At 38.1% G+C, this 23529-nt stretch overlaps 1 protein-coding gene across 3 annotated transcripts in view; it reads right to left on the bottom strand.

Moving 5' to 3' along the window:
- Positions 1 to 23529, bottom strand: part of TTC39B (tetratricopeptide repeat domain 39B) — a 133283-nt gene that overhangs the window by 5790 nt on the left and 103964 nt on the right. For 2 of the 3 annotated variants that reach the window (XM_027863193.1, XM_027863195.1), the window contains 4 exons: positions 20263 to 20386; positions 15697 to 15808; positions 11436 to 11522; positions 5891 to 6008 (listed from right to left, as the gene is read on the bottom strand). In XM_027863193.1, the coding sequence (XP_027718994.1) occupies positions 5891 to 6008; positions 11436 to 11522; positions 15697 to 15808; positions 20263 to 20386 (441 nt within the window). The remainder of the gene's footprint in view (positions 1 to 5890; positions 6009 to 11435; positions 11523 to 15696; positions 15809 to 20262; positions 20387 to 23529) is intronic. The other variant, XM_027863194.1, reaches the window with a different exon arrangement.

Below are 23529 nucleotides of genomic sequence, written 5' to 3'. Positions count from 1 at the left end.
CTTATTAGAGCATCTAATACTGATATGTGCTGTAGGCCCACACTTCTTATGTATCTTATCTTTATACAGATGCCAGATCTCATTTTAAGCACCTCTCTCAGAACTTTATTTTTCACATTTTCACTCTTTCAAACAATCCACACATACATATTACATTAAAAAAAAACTAAAGCTTTTTGCCTCTTCAGAAACAATTTTAACTAGTGCCTCACATTCTCTAATGGAAAAAGCACTACTGCCACCCAAAGACAGCTAAAATCACATCTTGTATTTTAATACTGAAGCTTTTTTCCTAAAAGTAATTCACTATAAGTGACTTCATCCATAATAAATGATAATCTAATTTGCCATTAAGTAACCAAAAAAAACCCCCCAAATCCCACTTTTACATTTTTCTTGAGCTACTTTATAGTTTTTTCCATTTCTACCAAAAATTTCCTTTTTGAAATTTCTCTTTAAGGGGAAAGCATAATGGGAATCAACAGTAATTCCAGGATTGTGCTCGGATTTGGATTTATGTTAAACCACATGTCATACATTAAAATAAGCTCCTATTTCTAAAGCTTCTGAGGGTTTATAAAGCACTTCACTCACAACCCCGCAGAGCACTGACCAGGGTCACATGACCCTTATTTTTCACAGGAGGAAACAGAGCTCAGAGCAGCTGTGACCTGTGCACAGTCAGAAAGCTGGTAAGGTGCTGGAGCCCTTTGCATTCCACCGGGTGCTTCTTGTTGTTAGCTCATGAGAACATGACTCTCTGGCACACACAGCCAAGTTTACTCCTTCTGGGAGTCAGCTTGTAAGGGTGTCCCAAAAGTCTTGGTGCAGCTTCGAACTGCACTAAGAGTTTTTGGACGCCTCAAAGAGCTCTAGACTACAACCATCAGTTGGAGCTGCTGCCCTGTTCATTTACGCAGGTAGGTTCAAAAGTGAGCCACCGTGTGGTACAGTGTTAGCTCCAGAGTCAGAAATACCACTGACAGATTGGCTGTGTGACCCTAGGCAAAACATGTAACCTTTCAGCACCCCAAGAATCTGATTAAGGCTCTAAGTTACAATCAGAGTTCCCAAGTTGTTCTATTGCTGATACTATATAAATTGTTCTCCTGGGTACTGCTCACTTCACTTTGCATCAGTTCATACAAGTTTTCCCAGGATTTTCTGAAACCATCCTCTTCATCCTTTCTTATAGATCAACAGTATACCATCATATTCACATACCATAATTTGTTCAACCATTCCCCAACTGATGGGCAAGGAATAGTTTTGTGAGGCAATTGGGGTTAACTGACCTGCTCAGGGTCACACAGCTAATAAGTGTCAAGTATCTGAGGCGGGATTTCAACTTGGGTCCTCCTGACTCCAGAGCCAGTGCTCTATCCACTGCACCACCTAGCGCCCCAAGGAATTAATTTTTAAACACAAAGTATGGCACATTGTCCACATTATGAGAAATGGCAACAAAGCATAAGATAGTGGCAAGAAAATGACTAAGATTACCATCAAGGACCACCACTAGTACCAAGATTCCTGTCCCTACTTCTACCTGAACCCTCATCAATCGATACTGACTGTTGGATGTCCAGCCCACAGTCCCCTAAGGGAGTAAATTTGGCCTCCCTACCCTGAAATCTACTGACACAATGGAGGGTGCCCTTAGTTTTCCAGTCTCACCAAAAAGCATGAGAAAAGCAATACTACCTTAGGCCTCAGGAATCGTGATGGGCCCAGATACCAGAGCCTCTTGTCAGTAGGACCCCATCCAGGACCAGAGCATGCCCTAACACCAGGCTCAACCAGGAGCCCATTACATGTTGTCTTTTGGATACGTTCCATCCCCCAGTATCTCAGCATGAGACAAAGAAGCCAAGTGCACATTCACCCATTGCCGAAGCTGTTGTTCTTATTGGCTCAACCCCTTCTGCCCTAGTTTGGGAAAGAACAAACTGAAGACACCTTTGGCCATCCCAGAAGCTGAGTGCGGGAACACCAGGAAACAGGTACTTATTCTGGCCTGTGGTTAGCAAACTTCTACTTCCTGCATCTCTCTAATCTCTCTGTGAATCACTGTATACTGAGGTAAAAAAACAACAACAACAACAACAAAAAATAAACCTGGGGCAGCTAGGTGGTGCAGTGGATAGAGCACTGGCCCTGGAGTCAGGAGGACCTGAGTTCAAATCTGACCTCAGACACATAACACTCACAGCTGTATGACCCTGGGCAAGTCACTTAACCCCAATTGCCTCACCAAAAAACAAACAAAAAAACCTTTTATAACTTCTCCTTGCTGTCTCATTCTCATAGATGTTACCTCTCTCCCTCCCTAGTTCCCTACTTCCCAACTTACTCAAACCTGGAAAACACCTTTTCTAGTACTAGATGCAGCTCCTCTAATGCACTTGGCGTGAACAGACACCATGCGTCTCACTGAAACTCTGAGAACCTCCCACTGCCATTACTCAGTAACCTCACCTCCTTTGCAGTTCATCACATCCCACTATATCTCCCTATCAAGAACCTAAAGGTAGTTACCTCCCAGTTCAACCACAGTAAACATTTATGAAATGTCAATGTGCTGGATAACTTAAGTGCTGGTGATACGAGGACAAAAATGAAACAGGCCCTGTCTTGTAGGATCGTGAATAGCCCCAAGTCACTCTCCCACCCATCTTTCTTGAGTTCAGGACTTGGCTCACAGTCTTCCTCTCTATTCCAACCCCCAATCTTACACTCAGGGACAATGTACTTGCCAATGCCTCCCTCAAATACCCAGGCCACCCAATTCCTCAACCTTATCAGCTCCTATGACCCGCACCTTCACTCTACCTCAGCCACACGTAGTCCATACCTCAGACTTCACCTTTGTCGTCAACAACCACGCAACCTCCGCGATCCTAAACTCTGCAGTTTCTCTCTCTGATCACATCCTCCTAGTCACCTGTCTCCTTCCCACAATCTTTCCTAAACCTACTCGCCGTCTTCATCACAACCTCTTTATTTCTCCCAACACGTCATCGTTCTTCTGGACTCACTTTTTGCTTTGGCCCCACAGTTAACCAGTTTAGCCATACCCTTGCTCCTGTGTTCTACTGCTACTCACGTCTTTGGTCAAACAAGTTACACAACTGGGCCGATGCATCCAGATTTATGCCATGTGCCCTTACTGCTGCAGAGCAGTATTTTTATATATTCTTCTCTGATTAGCACATGACTCATATCAACTATACCAAACCTTCTCTTCACTCAAACCCCGCCAAGATTATTGCCTGCTTCTTCTCTCTTCAGCAGAGAGCTGACATGAGCTCCCTCTTCTTTTCTATTCTACATCTAAAACATCTCAAAATAATTTCTCATTCTCTCTTCCTTTGCTTCAGTCTTTGAAGAAGAGGTACTTTTCTTCCTCGCCAAGGCCAATCTCTCCTATTTGAATCCATTTCCTCCCTTCCCCCCTCCATTATTTCTTGAAGTTTGCCTTTTCAATCATTCCCTCTCTCACACTTATTGTCAATCTCTCGTTACCTAATGGCTCCCTCTCCAACATCACTCCTATAAATTACAGTATCCCACTGCCAATGTCTTAATGGATATCTCATTGGCTGGATGCCCTGTTAGCATCTCAAAATCAAAGAACCCAAAATGGAACTCTATTTTTATAATCAGCTGGCAAATTTTATTTTTCTATCACTTGCTACCAAATCTCTTGCATCCATCCTTTTCTTTCCACTCACACTGATATTTATCCTAGTTCAGATTCTCCTTACTAACTCTGACTCCTGCAAAACTCAGTACCTCTTCTAGACAACTACAAAACCCTCTAAATAAGTCCCCCCTCTCTAATCCATCATTCACATAAATACCAAAATAATATTTGTAAGGCTCTGCTCTGACTATGACACGTCCCTGCTCAAAACTCCAGTAGCTTCCTGATGCCTCTGGATTAAAATGTAAACTCCTCCACTTAGCATGTAAAGCCATCAGCAATCTGACCCAATATGCATGTCCTGACACACTGCACATTACTGCCGTCATACATTTCCTGTTCCTGCCAAACTAGCTCACAAGCTGTTCCCTGACTTTGGGATTCCATCTCCCATTTTTATGCCTTTGCAAAGGCCATTCTCCATATCTGGAGCGCACTCCCTCCTTCACTTCAGCCTCTTCAAATCCTTAACTTTCTCCAAGGCACAGCTCAATTGCAACCTCCAGTATGAATCCTTCCTTGACTCTCAACCTCCAAAACAGTTAGGAGTGTTCACTCCCTTCTCATATTATCTTGTTTTTACTTATCTGTATAAATGTTACATCTCCTTGTATAAAAGAGCTCCTGGAGAGCAAGAACTGCTTTCATCCTTGTCTTTGTATCTCCAGTACTGAGCACAGTGACATCTGTCTAATGGTGGTGATGGTGGTAGTGGTAGTGGTGGTGGTGGTGGTGGTGGTGGTGGTGGTAGTAGTGTTGAGTCATTTTCAGTTGTATCCGACTCTTCATGACCCAATTTGGGATTTCTTGACAAAGATACTAGAGTGGCTTGCCATTTCCTTCTCCAGATCATTTGACAGATGAGGAAATTGAGGCAGGGTGAAGTGACTTGCCCAGGGTCACACAGCTAATAAGTGTCTGAGGCCAGATTTGAAGTAACGGAGATGAGCCTTCCTCAAGCCTGGCACTCTATCCACTATACCATCTACCTGCCCATTCATCTAGTAGATAAGAAGGAAATGTTGGTTAAATTCAAGGCAAAGAAAAAAGAGCAGTACTTGCCTATTATTCCTCACAATGCACTTTTCCATCATACTTCCCCAATCCCACCCAAAATGAATTTAACGTGGACATTCCTTAAGTGTCTGAAAGTCACCACATGAAACAGATCTCATCCAAACAAACAAGTCATTTCTCAAAGTAATTCTCAGCTCAGTTAAACAAATATCACTGACTCTAGGATTTGAAAATAGAAATGTCTGGCCTACCCTTTATCCAGAGTTAAAATACCTAAATAGACAGTAATGAACACAGAATCATGTTTCTCTCAGCCAAGGTCCACATCTACATACTGCAGGTCCTTAGCTAGAAAGGATTTACTCCCATTTCTCCATTAACTCTTTCTTTTTTTCACTGTGGGGAGACAGTATGCTGTAGCTGGAATAGTTGCAGCAAAAAGGAATATTCTCTTTTGACTCTTGACTCTCAGTAAAAATGGTAATGGCAATAAAGTGGCCATTGGTGAGGAACCTAGGCACAGAAATAGGCCAGATCCAGGAACAGAATCTCCAATATGCTTATTCATATCAGTGGAAAGAGTATTCCTGTTTCAAAGAAGATAGAAATGTTCTACAGAAAATGAGCAGACATTATTGAAACTAGTCACCTGGAATTCTTACCTAGTCCAGAATTATATTGGTCAAGTAGGTCAGAAATTAATTGTTTAAATGTAAACCTTAAATATCAAAGGCAAGGTACCTCCACTTAGGTGTCCATTATCCAAGGACCAACCCTAGCTAAGTTCGGAAATACAGATCCCTTGAATGTGAAACTTTTTCTTCTTTTTTTCTTTTTCGTTTGAGGGGAAGACAGGCACAGCAATTTGTGAAACTATTAAAGCATGTAAGGATTGGGATACAATCGCCATCAGTGAAGGAAGACCTACACTGAAGAATTAATGTATCTTTTCAAGTAAATTCAAGACATTAAGGAAAATTCAAACTTCAATCCAACCAACCTAAAAGTTTTCAGGAAAATTAAATAAACACAATAAGCCACCACACTGTATTATCCAACAGCAAAGAGACTGTAACAACAAGAGGTCAGAGTGCTCTGCATCCATCTCTCAGAGCAGCACTCAAAAAACCAACAACAGGATATCCTTGCATGGCTTTTTATTTTTACCTTTGAATAACCTGATTGAAACACAGTTCAGCTTGTAAGAGTCGTCCTAAGTGCTTCAGACAGAGACCTTTCAGTAACTGCACCAAACAGTGGTCATCCGTGAAGTAATCATTGCACTCTTAAAACAGAAATGAAAAAAAAATTATTTTACAATTAAATTTAAAATCAAAAGCTAGAGCTGTCATTTATGAAATTTCGCTTAAAATTGTGGGAAATGTTTGTCATTTCAAATTATGAAAACTTATGTTCTTTCTCTCAAGATAGTGCTTATGATCCTCCTGGAGTATATCAATCCTATTTTAAAAAACAAATGTTTGTTCTTAAAGGATGTTATTTTTATTTATCAAGAATTTAAACTCTACCTACTTTAAAATGGATTTGAGACAGCTGCAGGCCAAATTTCAAGGGCCCAAATGCAGTGCTGGGGAATCCGAAAGGCTAAAAAAGCCTTGAGACCCAAGAGAAGGCTGCAGGAAGTCTATCAGAAGCAAGGCAGTAACAAGGGGGTCGTCTTAGCTTGTTGCTGTGCTTCATCGCAGTGTTGGCTGCATCAGGAGGAGAGGGTAACACACACATATGGAGAGACAGATGGCTTCATACCCATTAAAAATTCAGGAAGTAAAATACCCTCTTCAGATCATCTTGTTTACAACTCATTATCAATTCTCCTAGGTTCCATTCTTTTTGAAAAAGAACTACCAAATAAAATTAGACAAAACAGTACTAAGCCAGATGAAAGGCATTTTCGGTTTTGATCAAACTCCTGACCACCTGACTAAAAATATTAAGAAGATCTCTTTTAAAGATTTATCTTTACCTTACACTTAGACCATAAAAAGTGAAAACTGAGTATACTATTTAAGTCAGGGAATGGTGTGTGACATCCATCCAAATAAGATGGCCTTGGATATGACCTCTTTGCTGTGTTTAATTTTGTGAACCATTCAAATTGTTTTTTCAAGTGAGGTGTGGAAAAGAGGATTGGGGAATTGCAAATGCGCATAACTGAATTTTTTAGTAGCTCAAAATTCAGATTAAATGAGACTGAAACTAAGGGGCGGGGGGAGGCATGGGGCAAGACAGAGTCATTCCAATCCCAGAACAAAATTAAAGTGCAAATTCAAAGACTAGGTAAGAATTTCTAGTCACACTCGAAAAAGGAAGAAAGGGAGGAAGGGAGGGGGAGGGAGAGAAAGAGGGAGGGAGGAAGGAAGGAAAGAAGTTAGGAAGGAAGGAAGGAAGAAAGGAAGGAAGGAAGGAAGGAAAAGAAGGAAAGGAGATTAGAGAATCTCTAGTCCCTTTCTCTTTTCATCCTGAATTCTCTCCTCTACAAACTTGAGAAATATTTCTTAATACCACCTACTGAAATGTGTAATATTTCGGAGAATAAACTGCTACCTGAGGGAAAGCTGATGATACTACTTAGTACCCTAGAAGGGAACTCCTTTACTTTGAAACAACTGAATTCATTTTCATGTTCTGGCAGTTGACTTTAACCAGAGACTTGGAAATCATGCTACTTTTTCAAAGAACTCTCAACATTGTTTTAAGTGTCAAGGATCCTTATAAAAATAAATATTTAAGAAAGAAAAACTTTGGAGACCCAGAGGATAATCCAATTTCTCTAACAGGAACAATGGAATAATTTGCAAACATAGTTCCAGTTACTCAGGTGACCTCTCAGTCCCATAATGAGGAATCCATCTCTAAAGAAACTGCAAAAAGTAATGTATAAAAGCAATATGTAAATATCTATTATTGTGATTGTTATGATTAAGGAACCTTCACTTTGAGCAAATTTTAGTATCCTGAGATTAAGAGCTGAAAGAGATCCTAGAAATCATCTCATTTAACTCACACATTTTACAGATAAGAAAACTTAGGCCCAGAGAAGGGAAGTGACTGGTGCTCAAAGTTAGTCAAACAAAATAATCACCATGGCCAGGATTCTTTCTGAAGTCCTCCAACCTCAAAACCAATGTTCTCTCCCTTCAATTATGCTACCTCTGCATCATTTTATGCTGTAAAGAGTTATGGTAACATTCTGTCAATTGTGCTACCAAAGTGGGTGTGGACACCATGGAATGGATTTCAACGAGTAAATGAATAGCAGAGACATTCTAAACATGTCATCAGGAAATACGGGCCTTCCTTTCATTCATAAGATAAGAGCAGAAATAAAACAGTTAGCTCAAAGTTACCCTATTTCTCCAAAATCCTTACTAAAATAATTGTCTTTTTTTCAAGGTGCATAGCTTTCTGAGAACCATGATAGTTATATAATTCAAAATATAAATCATGAAATCATGGGACTCAGAGCTAGAAAGACCCTTAGAGATTTTACAGATGAGAAACCTGAGTACCAGTGGAGGGGAAGTGATTTGTTCAGTCACATTAGCAGTCAGATTTTAAACCCAGATTATCTGATTCCAAAGCCAATTTTTTTTTCACTACACCAAATAACCTTAGAGATTAGAAAACATTTATTTCTGCTAACATACCAGATTTTGGAATCAGTTAAAAAATAATGCTGAGTAAGACCTGCTGACATTTGTATTATGTTAAACTAAAGGACATTTTTTGTTGTTGTTCAGTCATTTTCAGTCATGTTTGACTCTATGTGACCCCATTTGGGGTTTTCTTGGCAAAGATACTTGAAATGGTTTGTCATTTCCTTTTCCAGCTCATTTTACAGATGAAAAAACTGAGGCAAACAGGGATAAGTTACTTGCTCAGGGAAACACAGCTAATAAGTGTCTAAGGCCAGATTTGAACTCAGATACTCCTGACTCCAGGCCTAGCACTGTATCCACTGCACCACCAAGCAAGAAGCTGTTAGGTCTCTCTCTCAGTGAATCTCAATGTTACAATATGGGATTTTAATTTGTACGTAAAATTCATTTTTAAAAACATAAAATAGGTGTAGCAAGTGCAAAATATGAGAAGCAACAAAGGAAAACAGAAGACTTCCTTTTCTATAACTCAGGTAATCTTTATGACATGTGGCAATGTACCAAATTAAGTCAGCTTTTGTGTCAGGAAGACTTAGATTCCAGGCTTACCTCTGATGCATACTAAATGTGTGACTACGGGCAAATCACTTAACCCTTCAGTGCCCCAAACAACTGGCAAAGACTATAAATTACAGGAAAGTTGTCAAGATGCATCAATGAATGGAGTTTCCACACTGAGAGTTCTCTATACTAACAAAATCATAGCTACAAGCCCATACCATGTTTATTACATAGTTTTCCATTAAGCCAATTAAGTTCAACAAATCATATGTTAACTGACAGCTCCCTGTCAGATTTATTTAAAAAATTTAAAATAGACCTCCACTGAAAATGATTATAGGCCACTGACTCTAAGCTGGCTAAAATCTCAACTTTTATAAAAGACCTGGAAAATCGGTCTTCATATCTCCCAAGCAGAACACTTACAAGTGAGAAGACCAAATGCCTCTACTATCATGTTTGACTTCGGTTATTTCTCTTATTTTCTTTAAAGGTCAGAGACACAACAAACAAGTCACCCACCAAAGGCAGGAAATGATGAGGCTGAACTAGCCAGGTTCACAATTCCATTCCCATGTTACAATAACTGATTTCCCCCACTAAGGTCAGCAGCTTGGCTAAAAGGTCAATGCTGCCTCTTGATTGACTGGAGGAAAAAAAATCTTCCTCCATGTACAGGCTGAACAAGAAGCCCTGTCAGCGACGAACAGTGAAAAGAACACATCTGGAGTTAGGAAAGCTAGGATTAAGTCAGAATCAAGTCATTTACTGACTGGACAACTAGGAGCAAGACACAAATTCTGAGCCTCAATTTATTCCTCCAAAATGGGGATGATAATACTTGCATTGATTGGAATTATTAATACCTGCATTTCTGCAGGATTGTTTTCAGGAAAGCACTTTGTAAACTTTGACGCCCTACCATAAATATCTGGAAGAATAACACAGCATCTGGAAAGTGACCTTTAGCAAAAGGCCAATGCTTTCACCTAACGTTTTGCCTCTCCATGGCAGTAGCCTCTTCCTGTTTCTAACGACATTTATGCCCTTGATATGAAACTCTACACCTGCTGCATCTATCACCTCATAATGTCAATATACGAGAACAAGGGAAACAGAGGGAGGCATTCTGAATTGGGTATTTAATTATTCTCCTACTTTAAGAAACTATTTACATTTTACCTATTTGTTCATATTTTAATCCTATGTATTCTTGCCTGTAGTTAACTATTTTCCATATCACGTGCTAGGGCACATCAGCATATATAGAGAAAACCTGTTTGATTTGGTACAGATCATGCTGTTCTCTGGCAGGAGTCCCTGCTACCCAAAGTCTGAACTGCTCTCAATTAGCTGGGCAGTAGGCTCATTGAAAGAAAAGATAAATGCTCCCAGGCCTTTAACAGAAAATTCATAATATAGAAAATTCACGATTAGAAATTTACTCTATTGAACTAACTTATAAGAAGCAAGAAAAAAATCTACATTATTTGTTGCTGTATTTTCAGAAAAATTAAGTGATATTTTATGGGAGAAAAATTATAACAAAGGATACTGTTCACTCAGTGAAAAATGATTTCTTCATCCCTCCATGGACACTCATTCATCCAGCAACACTTATCATGATTAAGTACCTTAAAGGTGGCATAACAGATAAAGTTTTGGGCTTGGGGTCAAGAAGATTTGAATGTGAATCCAATCTCAAAATCTGTCACTTAACCGTTCTCTCCTTCAATTTCAATGACGATAATAATAGTACCCACCTTGTAAGGTTATGGTGAGGATCAAATAAAACTGTACACGCAAAAGACCTTGCAGATCTTAAAGTAGTATAGCATATAAATGTTAGCTATCGTAGGTAAGAAGAAAAATATGGACCACATTGTATTAAACACCTAAGGATGGGGGGAAGTGGGAATGACACCTGCAGATAAAAGTCATGAGTTTTATTTAATGTCTCTATCCTCTAAGTTTTGTCTATAAAATAAGGATAATATCAGTACCTCATGGGGGTTGTTGGGAATAGAGCATTTTATAAACCTTAAACAATTATATAAATGTAAATAGTTGTTAGCAGAAGTATTAGTAGCAGTGACACCTGCACATATATATTTGACCACTGTTGTATCTGAATATTTTAATTAGCTTGTAATACCCAAGGACAGCAACAAATGCCTTTTCTTTTCTGTGATTTGTTTCTGCTCTATAAAACTGTATATTCACAAATTAATAAATGTGACCAAATTAGGTGAATAAAAAGTTAATTTATTCAAGAGACTGCACAGATTTTGTAAAGCCAATTTTAAAAAATCTTAGCTTTAAATTGGTATGGTCATTTATCTGTTCTTTGAAATGTCATGCATTTGAATTCATTTTGCATTAAAGTCAAGGGGAAGTTGTTTTAATTTGGCATGTTCACATCAATATGGCAGGTCTGTCAGATTAGTATGGTTATAGGATTGTAAAGCTGAAGACAACACAGAGGAAGAAGTGTGTCATCTTCATAGAGTCTAATATGCTCTTATACATACTTTCATGTGACCCTTTTCCAAACTGTGAAAATCTTTCCCTCCTCTTTGTGTGCTCCCATCTTGGTGCATTGTCTTCTTCGTGCTTCCCTGTAGCCCAGAATTCAAAGGGATTGTTTTTATGTCCATTGCTCAATCCCTGCAGATAAACAATTCAATTTTTTGGCTATTCTACCTAAGCTCCAGCCCAGCTATGGTACTGAAGTTTTATAACTTTTCTGTGAAAAGGGGGTGAGGAAAAAAGAAAAAAAAAGTTGTATAGTTTTAGTTGCATAGTTATTCTTTTGGAAATTCACTCTCCTTCATATATAAGGTGACATTAATGATCTATCTGTCAGTAGAGTTATTTTGAATTTTTTCAGTAAAAGAACAGAGTCATCTATTATCTCTTACCTGATCTTCCCTGTGACCAATGATCCTAGTTGTGAGATGACTGGATGGGGTTAAAGGCTCATCAGTGGCCATTTTTCCTCTGTGATTTCAAAGTTCAGTGGCCTATTTGGGGCCTACAGAATCATACAATCTTAGAGGAGATGGAGACTTCAGATTACATCTAGTCCAAGGGTTCTTAATCTGGGGTCCATGGAGCCATAAAGGATCTATGGATAGACTTAACAAGGTCCATGAAATTGGATGGGAAAAACACATCTTTATTTTAATATAATTGGTTTCTGTTGTAATAATTTTATCTTATATATTTAAAAACATTATGTCCATAGGCTTCAACAGACTGCCAAAGAGGTCCATAATGCAAAAAAGGTTAAGAACCACTGATCTCATACACCTTTCCAACCAGTAAAGGAATCCCTTCTGCAACTTTCTTAACAAATGGTTTGGATTTCACTTAAATAACTCCAGTGATAATGAGCTCCCTAATTTGTCAGACAGTCTGATCTGTTATTTAACAGCTCCAAATACTAGAAAAATCCTTACAATGAACCATTATCTGTCTTCCTTTCAATTTTACCTCTGCCTTCTGGGGGTGACATTGAATTACTATATTCCCACTTTCCCATTATATACTTACAAATAATTAAAAGAGTGCTATCATGTCAACCTCCTGTCTTTTCTTTTCCAGGTTAAAAATGCCGGATACATCAAAATCTTTTCATTTAACATGATTCTCAGATAACTTAACCTTCTGGTTACCTTTATATTGATATTCTCCAGTTTAACAAGACCTCTAAAAATGTGGTTCCCAGAACTAACCACAGTATTCCAGACTAGATCTGACTAGGTCCTAATTAGTGTGAATAATGAATCCTGTGATTGGTCCCATATATTCAAATTCACACTATTGGAAGTTATAATTGTATAAATATGGTGAATAGTTCCAACCCAATGGAAATATGCAGCACATATCTAAATGATGCATTAGATTCACTGTTGTTCTCACTAATTGGTACCAAGCTATAATGCAGAACACAGTGGGACATGGTCCTCCTCTCTTGATGTCTTTTAATGAAACCTAAGTTTGCACTAGTTTTTATTAGCTTTTGTATCACAATGGTGGCTCATTTTGCAATGAACTAAAACCCGCATAGCTTTTTATCATTAACTTCTATTCAAGTCTTTTCCACCCTCCTATAGCTGTACAATTCATTTTTTGAAATGAAATGCAGGACTTTATATTTATCCCTGCTCAATTTCTTTTTTTTTGTATCAACCCGTCATTCTAGTCAATTAATATCCTTCTGAACTTTGATTCTGTCATACAATATATTAGCTATCCTCTACATCTATATATTGATAACCACACCTTCTTTATCCAAGTCACTGATTTTTTAAAAAACATTACTAGTAGAAATCCAAATATAGAGCTTTCGACCTATATCACTAGAAAATTTAGAATAACTAGCAATTTCACTCCAGATTAACAAGGTCAGTATTTTTTTTCACCGTTGTTATTCAACTAGCTTCAAATCCAACCAAGTGAATGTAGTCTGCATTTATCCATCTTGTTCACAAGGATACGATGAAAGACACTACCAAATGACTTGTTGAAATTAAACAACAGACATCTCTATAAAGGTCCTCTAATCTCCCAATCATATGATGCTATTAAAAAAGGAAATGACATTTTGATTTAATGTTCTTAGTGAACATATGTTGGTTCTCATCATCACTGCTTTTTTTTCCCTTTCTAAATGTTAACAATCTAATAATCCCCTCTAGAATATTGCTAAGCATCAACAGTAACTTCACTAGTCTATCCCATAATCTTAAATTTATTAACAGCATGCATTAACCAAGGTAAATTACTTATCTGTAATTATTTTATCATCAATGGAGGAAAAATGTAATTTATGACCAAGTAGCAGTAATTTTAGAAGTGATAAAAGCCCTTTCATAATCCAACTCCACCCCCTCCCCACCTTTCCAGTATTCTTACACCTTACTCATCCCCACCTGCTCTGTGATCCAGTGACACTGGCCTTTTTCCTGTACTTCAAACAAGACGCTCCATTTCAACTCCAGGCATTTTCACTGGCTGACCCCCACACCTGGAATGCTCTCCTTCGTCATCCTCCCCTCTTAGCTTCCCTGGCTTCCTTTAAGTCTGAGCTGAAGTCCCACCTTCTGCAAGAAGCCGTTCCCAGTTCTCCTTAATCTTAATGCCTCTCTCCCATGAGATTATCTCTAATTTACACTGTGTGTGTGTGTGTGTGTGTGTGTGTGTGTGTGTGTATTTGCATGTTGTTCCTCCCATCAGTGAGCAGGAACTGTCTTTTTCCCTTTCTTTGTATCCCAGTGCTAAAGCACAGAACCTGGCACATAGTAGGTGTTTAATAAATGCTTATTGACTGATTACAATTTTTTTAAATGTGTTTCATGTTGAAGAATTAATTTAATACTCTATATTTTCTTGGCTTAGCCAAGGCACTTTTATTACTTGTGCATATAAGGAGAAAAATTGGAATACTGACACTCATATAGGTCATATAGATATACTCTTCACTCAAACAGAATATGGCTAATCAACTTATAATCTTACAATTGGGTTAAGAAAAAAAGAATAAATCCGGGAGGGTACAGAATTACAAGAAGAATGGGGCATAGTACAATGCTAGGACTTAGAAGTACAAAGTTAGGGGATTAATCAAGATAGCAGACAGCAGAACAGTGACTGTTTTATGACTATAATATACTAGGAAAAAGCTCCACAAAAAGAGCAGATGTTGTCCATCCACTAAGCAGCACTGTCTCCCATGGGAATACATTTCCTCATAGTTTCTCCATGTTCACAATAACTAGTCTACTCATGGGCTTTTGCAGTGATGTCAGTCTTTCCAGAAGCACAACAAAATCAGATGGGCCATGGCTCCTAGTTTCATACTTAATATCAGAGGAGAATAAGAGAAAATATACCAGTTTTCCATTTTGGTTTGGTTCATGCAGTTTAAGACTGAGAAAAGCATCTGAACTGAGTTCTCATCCATCAGCCAAAAAGCCACATTTACTACTATCTAGAACCAGATCTAGTTAGTTGTAACTTTTTCCAGTCAAGAAAACTATAAACTGAAATTTGGACCAAATCAAAGTGTCCCCTCAGAGATCTTCAGGTGCCTTTGTTCTTTACCATCTAAGAAGCTGCGCTTGACAGATTACAATTCAGCTCTACTCTATAAATCATGACTTTTTTCCCAATAAGTTCTTGAATTTGTGGTTTTTACTATCTTTGATGTTGACCACTTCAATAAAATCTTATGTCCAAGTGATATATGGCCACGTACGTAAGTAGTTATGCTGTTATAAAAGCCAGAGTATTTATGGTAACCCCTTTAGTTTGGTAGCATTACAAAAATGATTTGGAGGCTGTTGGAATGTGAAGGCAATAACTCATGGAATTTATCAAAGACAACTCCTTAAGACATGGAACTAGTTTATAATAGGTAACTCTCTTTCCAAAGTGGGGAAACATTTAAATTTTGATAATATCTCAATATAGAAACAAACATTTCCCCTTTGCATTTCAGAAATCCAAGATTCTCTAACAGACCCCAACAAGATTTCATGGAAATCACAATCAAAATCAGGTTAAAGCAAATTTGCCTGGTGGTGCTCTAACACAGTAACAATTGCTCCATGCAATGCACATGAAGCAGAATCTCGTGGAGAACTTCACTTCAGTGTCTTCTCTTCTCTCCCAATATTTGTCTATGACACATAGGAATTAAAATCATGGGTAAATGAGCTAGAAGGACAAGTGGGAAAGATAGAAAGGAAGAGGTACAGCTTTCACGTTCTTACCTTTCATACTTACTTGTTTCATTTTGTAAAGCTGTTTCTGCTTTTTCGATGGTGATCAAGAGATTTTCTGTGAGGTCAGGCCTTTTGCCTACTACTGTAAAACCATTCCAGATGTACATCATTTCCTAGAGGGGGGCAGAAGGGAAAGAGTCAAGAATCATATTTAACTGATCATATATATATGTGTGTATATATATATATATATAATAAATGATTCTGTATAATCTAGATTTCTGTTGATGACTTTTAACACATTTTTAAAATGCATGCCTGTTGTTTACATAAAATGTTTCCAAGAAATTCACTGAAATGAACATTAGGAATATTTTATTGGGCTCATGTTCTTTTATATCATTAAAACATGTTGCAGCCCAGTAATGTGATCCAATATGTGGAAAACTAGTTTATTCAAAGACCATATGGCCAAATGACAGCTCCTGAAAATGTAAACTAATGCTCTCTCACTGCAGGTTACATTTAATAGGCCAAGAGATGAGAATTTTTTCTGACAAAGAACAAATGAGCTTCTTCCCAGAAATATTTCCCTTTTTTATCTGAGAATACTTGAAGGACATAAATACTAAGTAGGAAAAAAACTAAAGAAAAGAAAAAAGTAACATTCACTGAAAAGATTTAAAATTGAGAAGTGATAAATTGGAAAAGAGGCCTTTGAAGAAAACAACAGGGAAAAAATCGTCTTCATTTACAGCACTGAAAACTATACTGAATCCAACTCAGAAAATTATTTTAGAGACAATAATCAGGCATATCTAATACAGCAAGTAATACCTTGTATGCTATGGCTGGTACACTATAATTTTATAACATGGGGAAAGTTACAAAAAAACAGCTTTCATCAGAAACTGAATAAAGATCAACATCTTCCAGGGAATGCACTGGAGTCAGGATGTATTCATTCCAATCTCCTATACTGTATCCTCTACCAAACTTAAGCTAGGATGTTTGGGGAATTTCCTCTAAGTAGATTCAGTTATATCAATCAACCAACCAAAAAGCATCCACTAGATCCTTACTATAATAGGGACACATTTTAGAAAGACCGTACACAAAAAAACACTGAAATAATGTACAGGTTGGTAATTAACATAGAGGTAAATAGCATATTCTGCACAAGTCAATTACCTCTCAGTGTCCACAGGCAACTTCAGACAATAAACTGCAAAGAGTTCTACATCCCAGGGTAAATCTGAATTTTAAATTAAGCAAAATGCCCAGAGTTTTGTACATGGTGCCTGTGGGTCTCATGTTATCACTGTAAAATGAAGGGGATTACGCTGGATGTCCTCTGAAGTCCCTTCATGTTTGAATTCTGTAATCTTCTGACCCAGTCCTAAAGCACTATGACTAACCGAGGTTTTTCTGTAGTTACTTTCTAGTCATAATTTGTGATCAAACTACTGATACACAGTAGAATATGAAAGCAACAATCAAGCATTTTTTCAAATGTCAAAAGTCAAACTTTTTGGATAAGCTCATACCTTTAATTCAGCTATGCAAGAACAAGAGGGGAAAAAAATCTTAGGTGTGGCAACTGTGAGTAGCCACAGTGGTTAAAACAGCTGAACAAACAGCAGAAGAGATATAGTAGAAGAGATAGGCACTCCCCATTCCTGTCCCCAGGTTTGGCAAGGAGAATGGCCACTAAGATGAACTAAATAAAGAAGGAAACCATAAATGAAGCAAAGGTAACTTAAAGTGAGGACTGGGCAAAGATCACAGAATTCAAGCTTGAAGGGACTTTTGACGTCATCTAGTTTAATGCCTACGGGACACCCTCAACCCCCATCCCTGTTCTACAATGAAAACCTGAGATCCAGAGGCCATGTGACTTTCCCAAGTCATCTAGGTAAAACCAGGATTTGAACACAGATTTTAAGACACCATGTATAAAACTCTGAGCATTCTGGTTAATTTTAAATTTCAGATTTAATTTAAATTTCAGAGGGGTATAGGACCCCTCTACATTTTATTGTTTAAGAGTTGCCTGGGGACATGAAGAAGTTAAGTAGGAAAGATGCTGGTTTCAAATCCAGGGCTGTCCCCACACCATACTTGTCTTCTTACACCGTTGGGAAGGTACTGTGTATTACAATGAAAAAAGGGTGAGATTTAGAATCCTAGGACCTGGGTTTGAATCCTGGTCCTGCTACTTATCTGCCTATGTGACCCTGAACAAGTCCACTAACCTTTCTTGGTTCTTAATTTCCTTATTTACAAAATAAGGGAGTTGGAGGACTGGATTACGTCTAAGATTAATTTCAACTCTAAATACGTGATCCCATGAATCTCACATTGTGACTCTGGCCTTGTCTCTTTTTTTTAAATAAAATATGAAAAAGTCAGTTAAAACAAGTTCTAGTGAATTAAGTGGGGTTGGGGGGGGGGGGGAACAACCTTCTTGTAAAAGGAAAGAAATCATTTGAACAGTGATACTACTTTATATTTAAACTCCTGACAGAAGTACACACCACCAAGAACCATCCTGAAATCTTACTGTAACACTATTTTAATAGTACTGTTTATAATTTTTAAAAAAGTACTGTTTTTAAAAGATCTAGAGAGAACTGCATGTTCCATCTCAGCTCATCTTTTTAAAATCCCTTCAACGTATAAGGGGAACAAGTATTTCTCACACACACACACACACCCCACGCACCTAATAATAAAAAAAAAAATCCATCATCAGAAATCCATGTGTGTGCAGCTGAACTTTGTACAATTAAAAACACAAATTATTTCAGGAATTATAGCTTGATACTAAAACACTGCAGAGGTGGGTAGACCCTAATGGCCCTCCGCCACCAAAGGACCATTCTTTATTGTTATAAGGAGTATAAAGTACGTTTCTCTCAACAGCCCTGTGAACAGGGTAGTGAAAATCTCACCCTTCTTCCACAATGGTGAATGATGGCAACAAAACCTAGGAAGTGACCTGGGTCCTCAGATCCTCACCCAGTCCTCAAGAGCTAATGGAGCACAAACTCTGACAGGTCCAGTCAAGCTGGAAAAGGTTAGAGTTGGGACCCCGTGATGAACACTGTGTCTGTCATCTGAGGATCAGTCTGACTAAGTTGAAAGAGGTTCACCATCAAGGCAGTTGTAGGGTAATGAATTTTTTCATTACAACAACTCTCTAAGACCACTGATTAAGTCATAAAAGTGCTTCAATCTGCCATAGGAAAGAGAATCTACACAAATGAAATCATAGATCACTGAAATTAGTATCTTATAGATAAGGAAACTGAGATCCTAAGAAATCAATTGGTTAACCCAAGGTCATAAGAAGGTGCTAGAGTTAGGATTGGAACCTGGTCTTTCCAACTCCCAGTCTAGCACTCCTGCTTTCAACTACACCACACAGTGACTCATTTGTGTTAACTGATTAAGTGGAAATGACTTAGCAAAAATCTCAAGCAGCCTGTACTTCTGGGATCAGTAAAGCTACATGTTGGAAGACGAGGTACTACAATATTAGGCTGTTCCTGAAAAGTGCCATACAAAAAAAATCTAACCAGGATTAAGAAAAACTATTCATCTTTGTTACTGATCTTCTGAAATTAGAGAACCTGAGGTTTCATCTTCCATTCAACTACTTCCTGAGTAATCTTGAGTTTAACTTAACATCTTAATATCATCAATATCCTTATCTGTAAAACAACAATATGGACACCTGCAGTATTGTCCAGAGGGCTGCTGTGAGGAATTCCTTTGTGAACCTTAATTCAAACCTACATAGTAGGTGTGATCATCTTTACAGATGTTAAAAATTAAGAGGGCTACTCAATTCTATGCAATTTAACTTATATACCTCAAATAGCTGCCAAAGTAATTCACAAAGGACAGACTAAATAAAAAATGAAAAAAGTACAGATCAGATACCACTTTCTTACAAAATTCTACCAGCCAGATAAACTGTATATATTTAAATTTACAAGAGATAATCCAGAAGCTTAAAACTAAGCTCAGGAAGAAAAGATTTTCCATTACAATTCCCAAGATAAAAATAAAACCACAAGGCCTAAACTCAGCATTGCTGCTGATGGCTGACATTTCTCCATTTTTTTGTGTGTACAATTTAACTCCTTACAGAAACTAAAGCTTTAAAGCTACAAGTGATAATTTTGTGAAGAGAAGTTATTTTGGGGGAGTATCTTCCATTAAGAAAATCCCTAGGGGCACAGTGGATACAGTACAAGCCCTGGAGTCAAGAGGATCTGAGTTCAAATCCGACCTCAGACACATAACACTCACCAGCTGTGTGACCCTGGGCAAGTCACTTAACCCCAATTGCCCTCACCAAAAAAAAAAAAAAAGAAAAGAAAAAGAAAAAAAAAAGAAAAAGAAGAAGAAAAAAAAAGAAAAAGAAAATCCCTGCATTTTTTAAACAGGAAAAAAAAATCTGAATGTAAATGTGCAAGTTACAGAAATCCTTTATAAATGTATAAAATTGAATAGAACTGCTAGAAAAAAATTAGATGGAAAATTATTTTTGCTGCCACTAAGACACAAGTTTACTTTAGTCTTCAAACACAAGTAAAAAGAAATAGAGGTGGCTTACCAGAGCAGGTAATATCAGCTTTACGGGAAAGGCCGCACTGGAATAACGCCGGGACTTCCTCACTGCAAACTTCTCTGTTGGGATAGATTTGCCAGCAATTCTCTGCTTCAAGCCCTCCACCTGCCTGTAATAATTGCCAAGCCACAAAAAAAAAAAAAAAAAAAAAAATTAAAAAAAATCTGCAAGTCCATGTGCTATCATTTTACTTAATGAGTTAGGGTCTCTGATATTAAAAGCAGTTTCACAGGTAGCAATCTGGTTAAGAGCAGCAAGTTCTACAAGGTTTAAAAATCAATCTGAATTTTCTTCATGTGACCATATATGTGTCATGAGAGGAGAGGGAATTAGCAAGGAATTAGCTACCAGAATTAGCCACTGAATTCCCCAGCAAAGCTGATAAAGATTTGTAGAATAAAGCAGCTCAAAAGAGTATCTGTCAACTAATTTAAGCACAAGTTATTTATTATCGATCATTATCTATTTAGTCCATATCAATCAATCTTAAAGAAATGAGGGCCTCTGGAAAGGCAGAATGTACATATTCAGCCTCTCAAAGTGACTTTTTTTTTTTTTTTGGTAAGGGAATTGGGGTTAAAAGACTGACCTAGAGTCACACAGCTAATAAGTGTTATGTGTCTGAGGTCGCATTTGAACTCAGGTCCTCCTTAGTCCAGGGCCAGTGTTCTATCCACTGCACCACCGAGCTAACCCTGACAAATCATTTTCTCATGCTATAGAAGATTTCACAGAATTAATACGATCACTCAAATCAAGACAGGACCGCCTTGGGAGATTCTTTTTACTTTGTAGTTTCTCTTTCACATTACCTTCATCTCCTCAGCATATACCTTGCATGTACCTAGTGATTTACCTGCTGCCTTCCCCGTGAGAAAATACACTCCTTGAGGGCAGGGACTGCTTTCTGCTGTCCTCTGTACCTTGCCAGTGCTCAGCAGAGGGTCTGGCACAGAGGAAGAATAGGCTGGATGCTTGTTTGGCTTCAACACTCCCTAGGGCAGGCACTGCCTCCACTGCTGCAATTTCTCTCCAGCCTGGTATCTGCTCTGGCTACAAGATTCATCACCCTGAAGCCATCCTGGTGATGAGCCTGGCCAGATCTTAACTACAGGAGCAAAGTCTTGGAAAACACAGACCCAGAGTGGAGGGGCTGAAGGGAAACGGGCATGATGACATATTGTTGGTGGAGGGAATTTGTCCAGTCATTCCAGACAGCAATTTGGAACTATGCCCAAAATGTTACAGGCATGCTCTCTGACCCCGAGATATCACTACCAGACCTATATTCTAATGAAATCAAAGAAAGAATGTCCTATATCACAAAAATATTTATAACAACTGCTTTTGTAGTAACAAATACCTAGAAACTAAGGGGGGGGGAGTGATGGGGGAGAGGAGTGTCCATCAATTGAAGGGCTGAACAAATTAGGGTATATGACAATAATGGAATACTACTATGCTTTAAGAAATTAAAAAAGAGAACTTCAGAGAAACCTAAGAAGACCTGCACTAACTGATACAGAGTGAAGTGAGCAGAACCAGGAAAATGATTAATACTATAACATCAATATTATAAAAATGAACAATTCTGAAAGACTGCCTCTAAAAACTCTTAATACAATGATTAACTGTGATTCCAGAGGAATGAAGATGAATGCTGCCCATCTCATAACAAAGAAGTTACAGATTAACATGCAGAATGAGAGACACATTTTCAGATGTGACCAATGTGGGACTTTTTTTTTTTTTGCTTGAGTATGCTGTACTTTTATGGTACAAAAGATTTTTATGGGGGCAGCTAGGTGGCGCAGTAGACAGAGCCCCGGCCCTGAAATCAGGAGAACCTGAGTTCAAATCCGACCTCAGACCAAACACTTGACACTTACTAGCTGTATGACCCTGGGCAAGTCACTTAACCCCAATTGCCTTAAAAAAAAAAAAAAGATTTTTTTTATGGAGAACCAACACAAAAGGAGCACTCATATGGAGGTCAGAAGAAGTAATACAAGGACACTCTCAAGGTCTCTCTGAAGAATTTTGGAATTGATTGCTTGACATGAGAGACAATGGCAAAGGATTGCCCAAGATGGTGTGCCCACATTAAAGAAGGCACGATGCTCTATGAACAAAGCAGAACTGCAGTTGCTCCAAAGAAGCATGAGATGTGCAAATTTAGAGAGATCTCCACTCCAAATGTTCATGTTGGTTATTTGTGCCTGACCTGTGACAGAGCCTTCCAAGCTCACACTGGTCTGATCAGACATAGTTGGACACAATGTACCTTGACACCAACATAGTGATGTCATTTTGGTCTTCTTCAAGAACAAAGAATGACAAACAATGTTAACACGGGTTTTATATTTCTTTCTCTCCCCTCCAGTAGGATGGAGGGGAGATGGGAGGCAGAAAAAATAAATACTAGATAAATGAATGAAACATTATTGAAAATTTAAAAAAAGAAAGAAGGAAAAGAAAATGCAGAGCTAAGCTCAGTGGTATGACAGGACATTAAAGGAAGACAGTGTAGAGAGAGTATTCCATGGTTTTAAAACATAATCACAAAAACCTTTTTTAATGCTTTACTTGCAGCAACTTAAAGCCCAATATAACAGTCAATTTCCCTCTATTGATCTGATTCTGAGTCACTGGCAGCTGTGTGTTACAACAAACTATAAAAAGCAAGCTCCAGCAGTTCCTACAAGTTGGAAAGAATTTGAGAAAGGACCCAACACTGGATTCCATGTGTGTGCTGTATAGAGACCAGCCTAGGCTAAGTTTGGAGAGGCTCATCAGCGGATCAGATGGAGGATGACAGATTTTCCAGCACATTAATTTTCACAGACCACCTAAAATATCTAGTAAGGATGTGATCTGTATAAGCAGAAGGAAGACCCACACTGATGAAAAGCAAATCCCCAAAATACTTAAGTAAAAATATAATCATCTAAGAAACAATCTAATAATAATCACATGAAAAAATGTTCAAATTCACCCACAATCCGAGAAATGCTATTCAAGACAATCTTAGGATATCATCATACATATGAGAATGGCAAAAATAATAATGATGATAATCAATGCTAATGTTGGCAGGACTGCAGGGAAAGGGGCCACAGAGTTAGTACAAGGAAAGAGCATGGATTTAAATCAGACCATCATGGTTTAAATTCTGGTTCTGTAATTTACTGCCTATGCTACTTTGAGCAAGGTCCTCAACTTCTCATCCATAAAATGAAGAGTTTGGATTAT

The sequence above is a fragment of the Vombatus ursinus genome, unplaced genomic scaffold (genome assembly GCF_900497805.2).
Source record: "Vombatus ursinus unplaced genomic scaffold, bare-nosed wombat genome assembly UNPS02014770.1, whole genome shotgun sequence".
Taxonomy (NCBI): Eukaryota; Metazoa; Chordata; class Mammalia; order Diprotodontia; family Vombatidae; genus Vombatus; species Vombatus ursinus.
The sequence above is the reverse complement of the archived record's forward strand: the minus strand, read 5'-3'. Positions and strand labels throughout refer to the sequence as shown.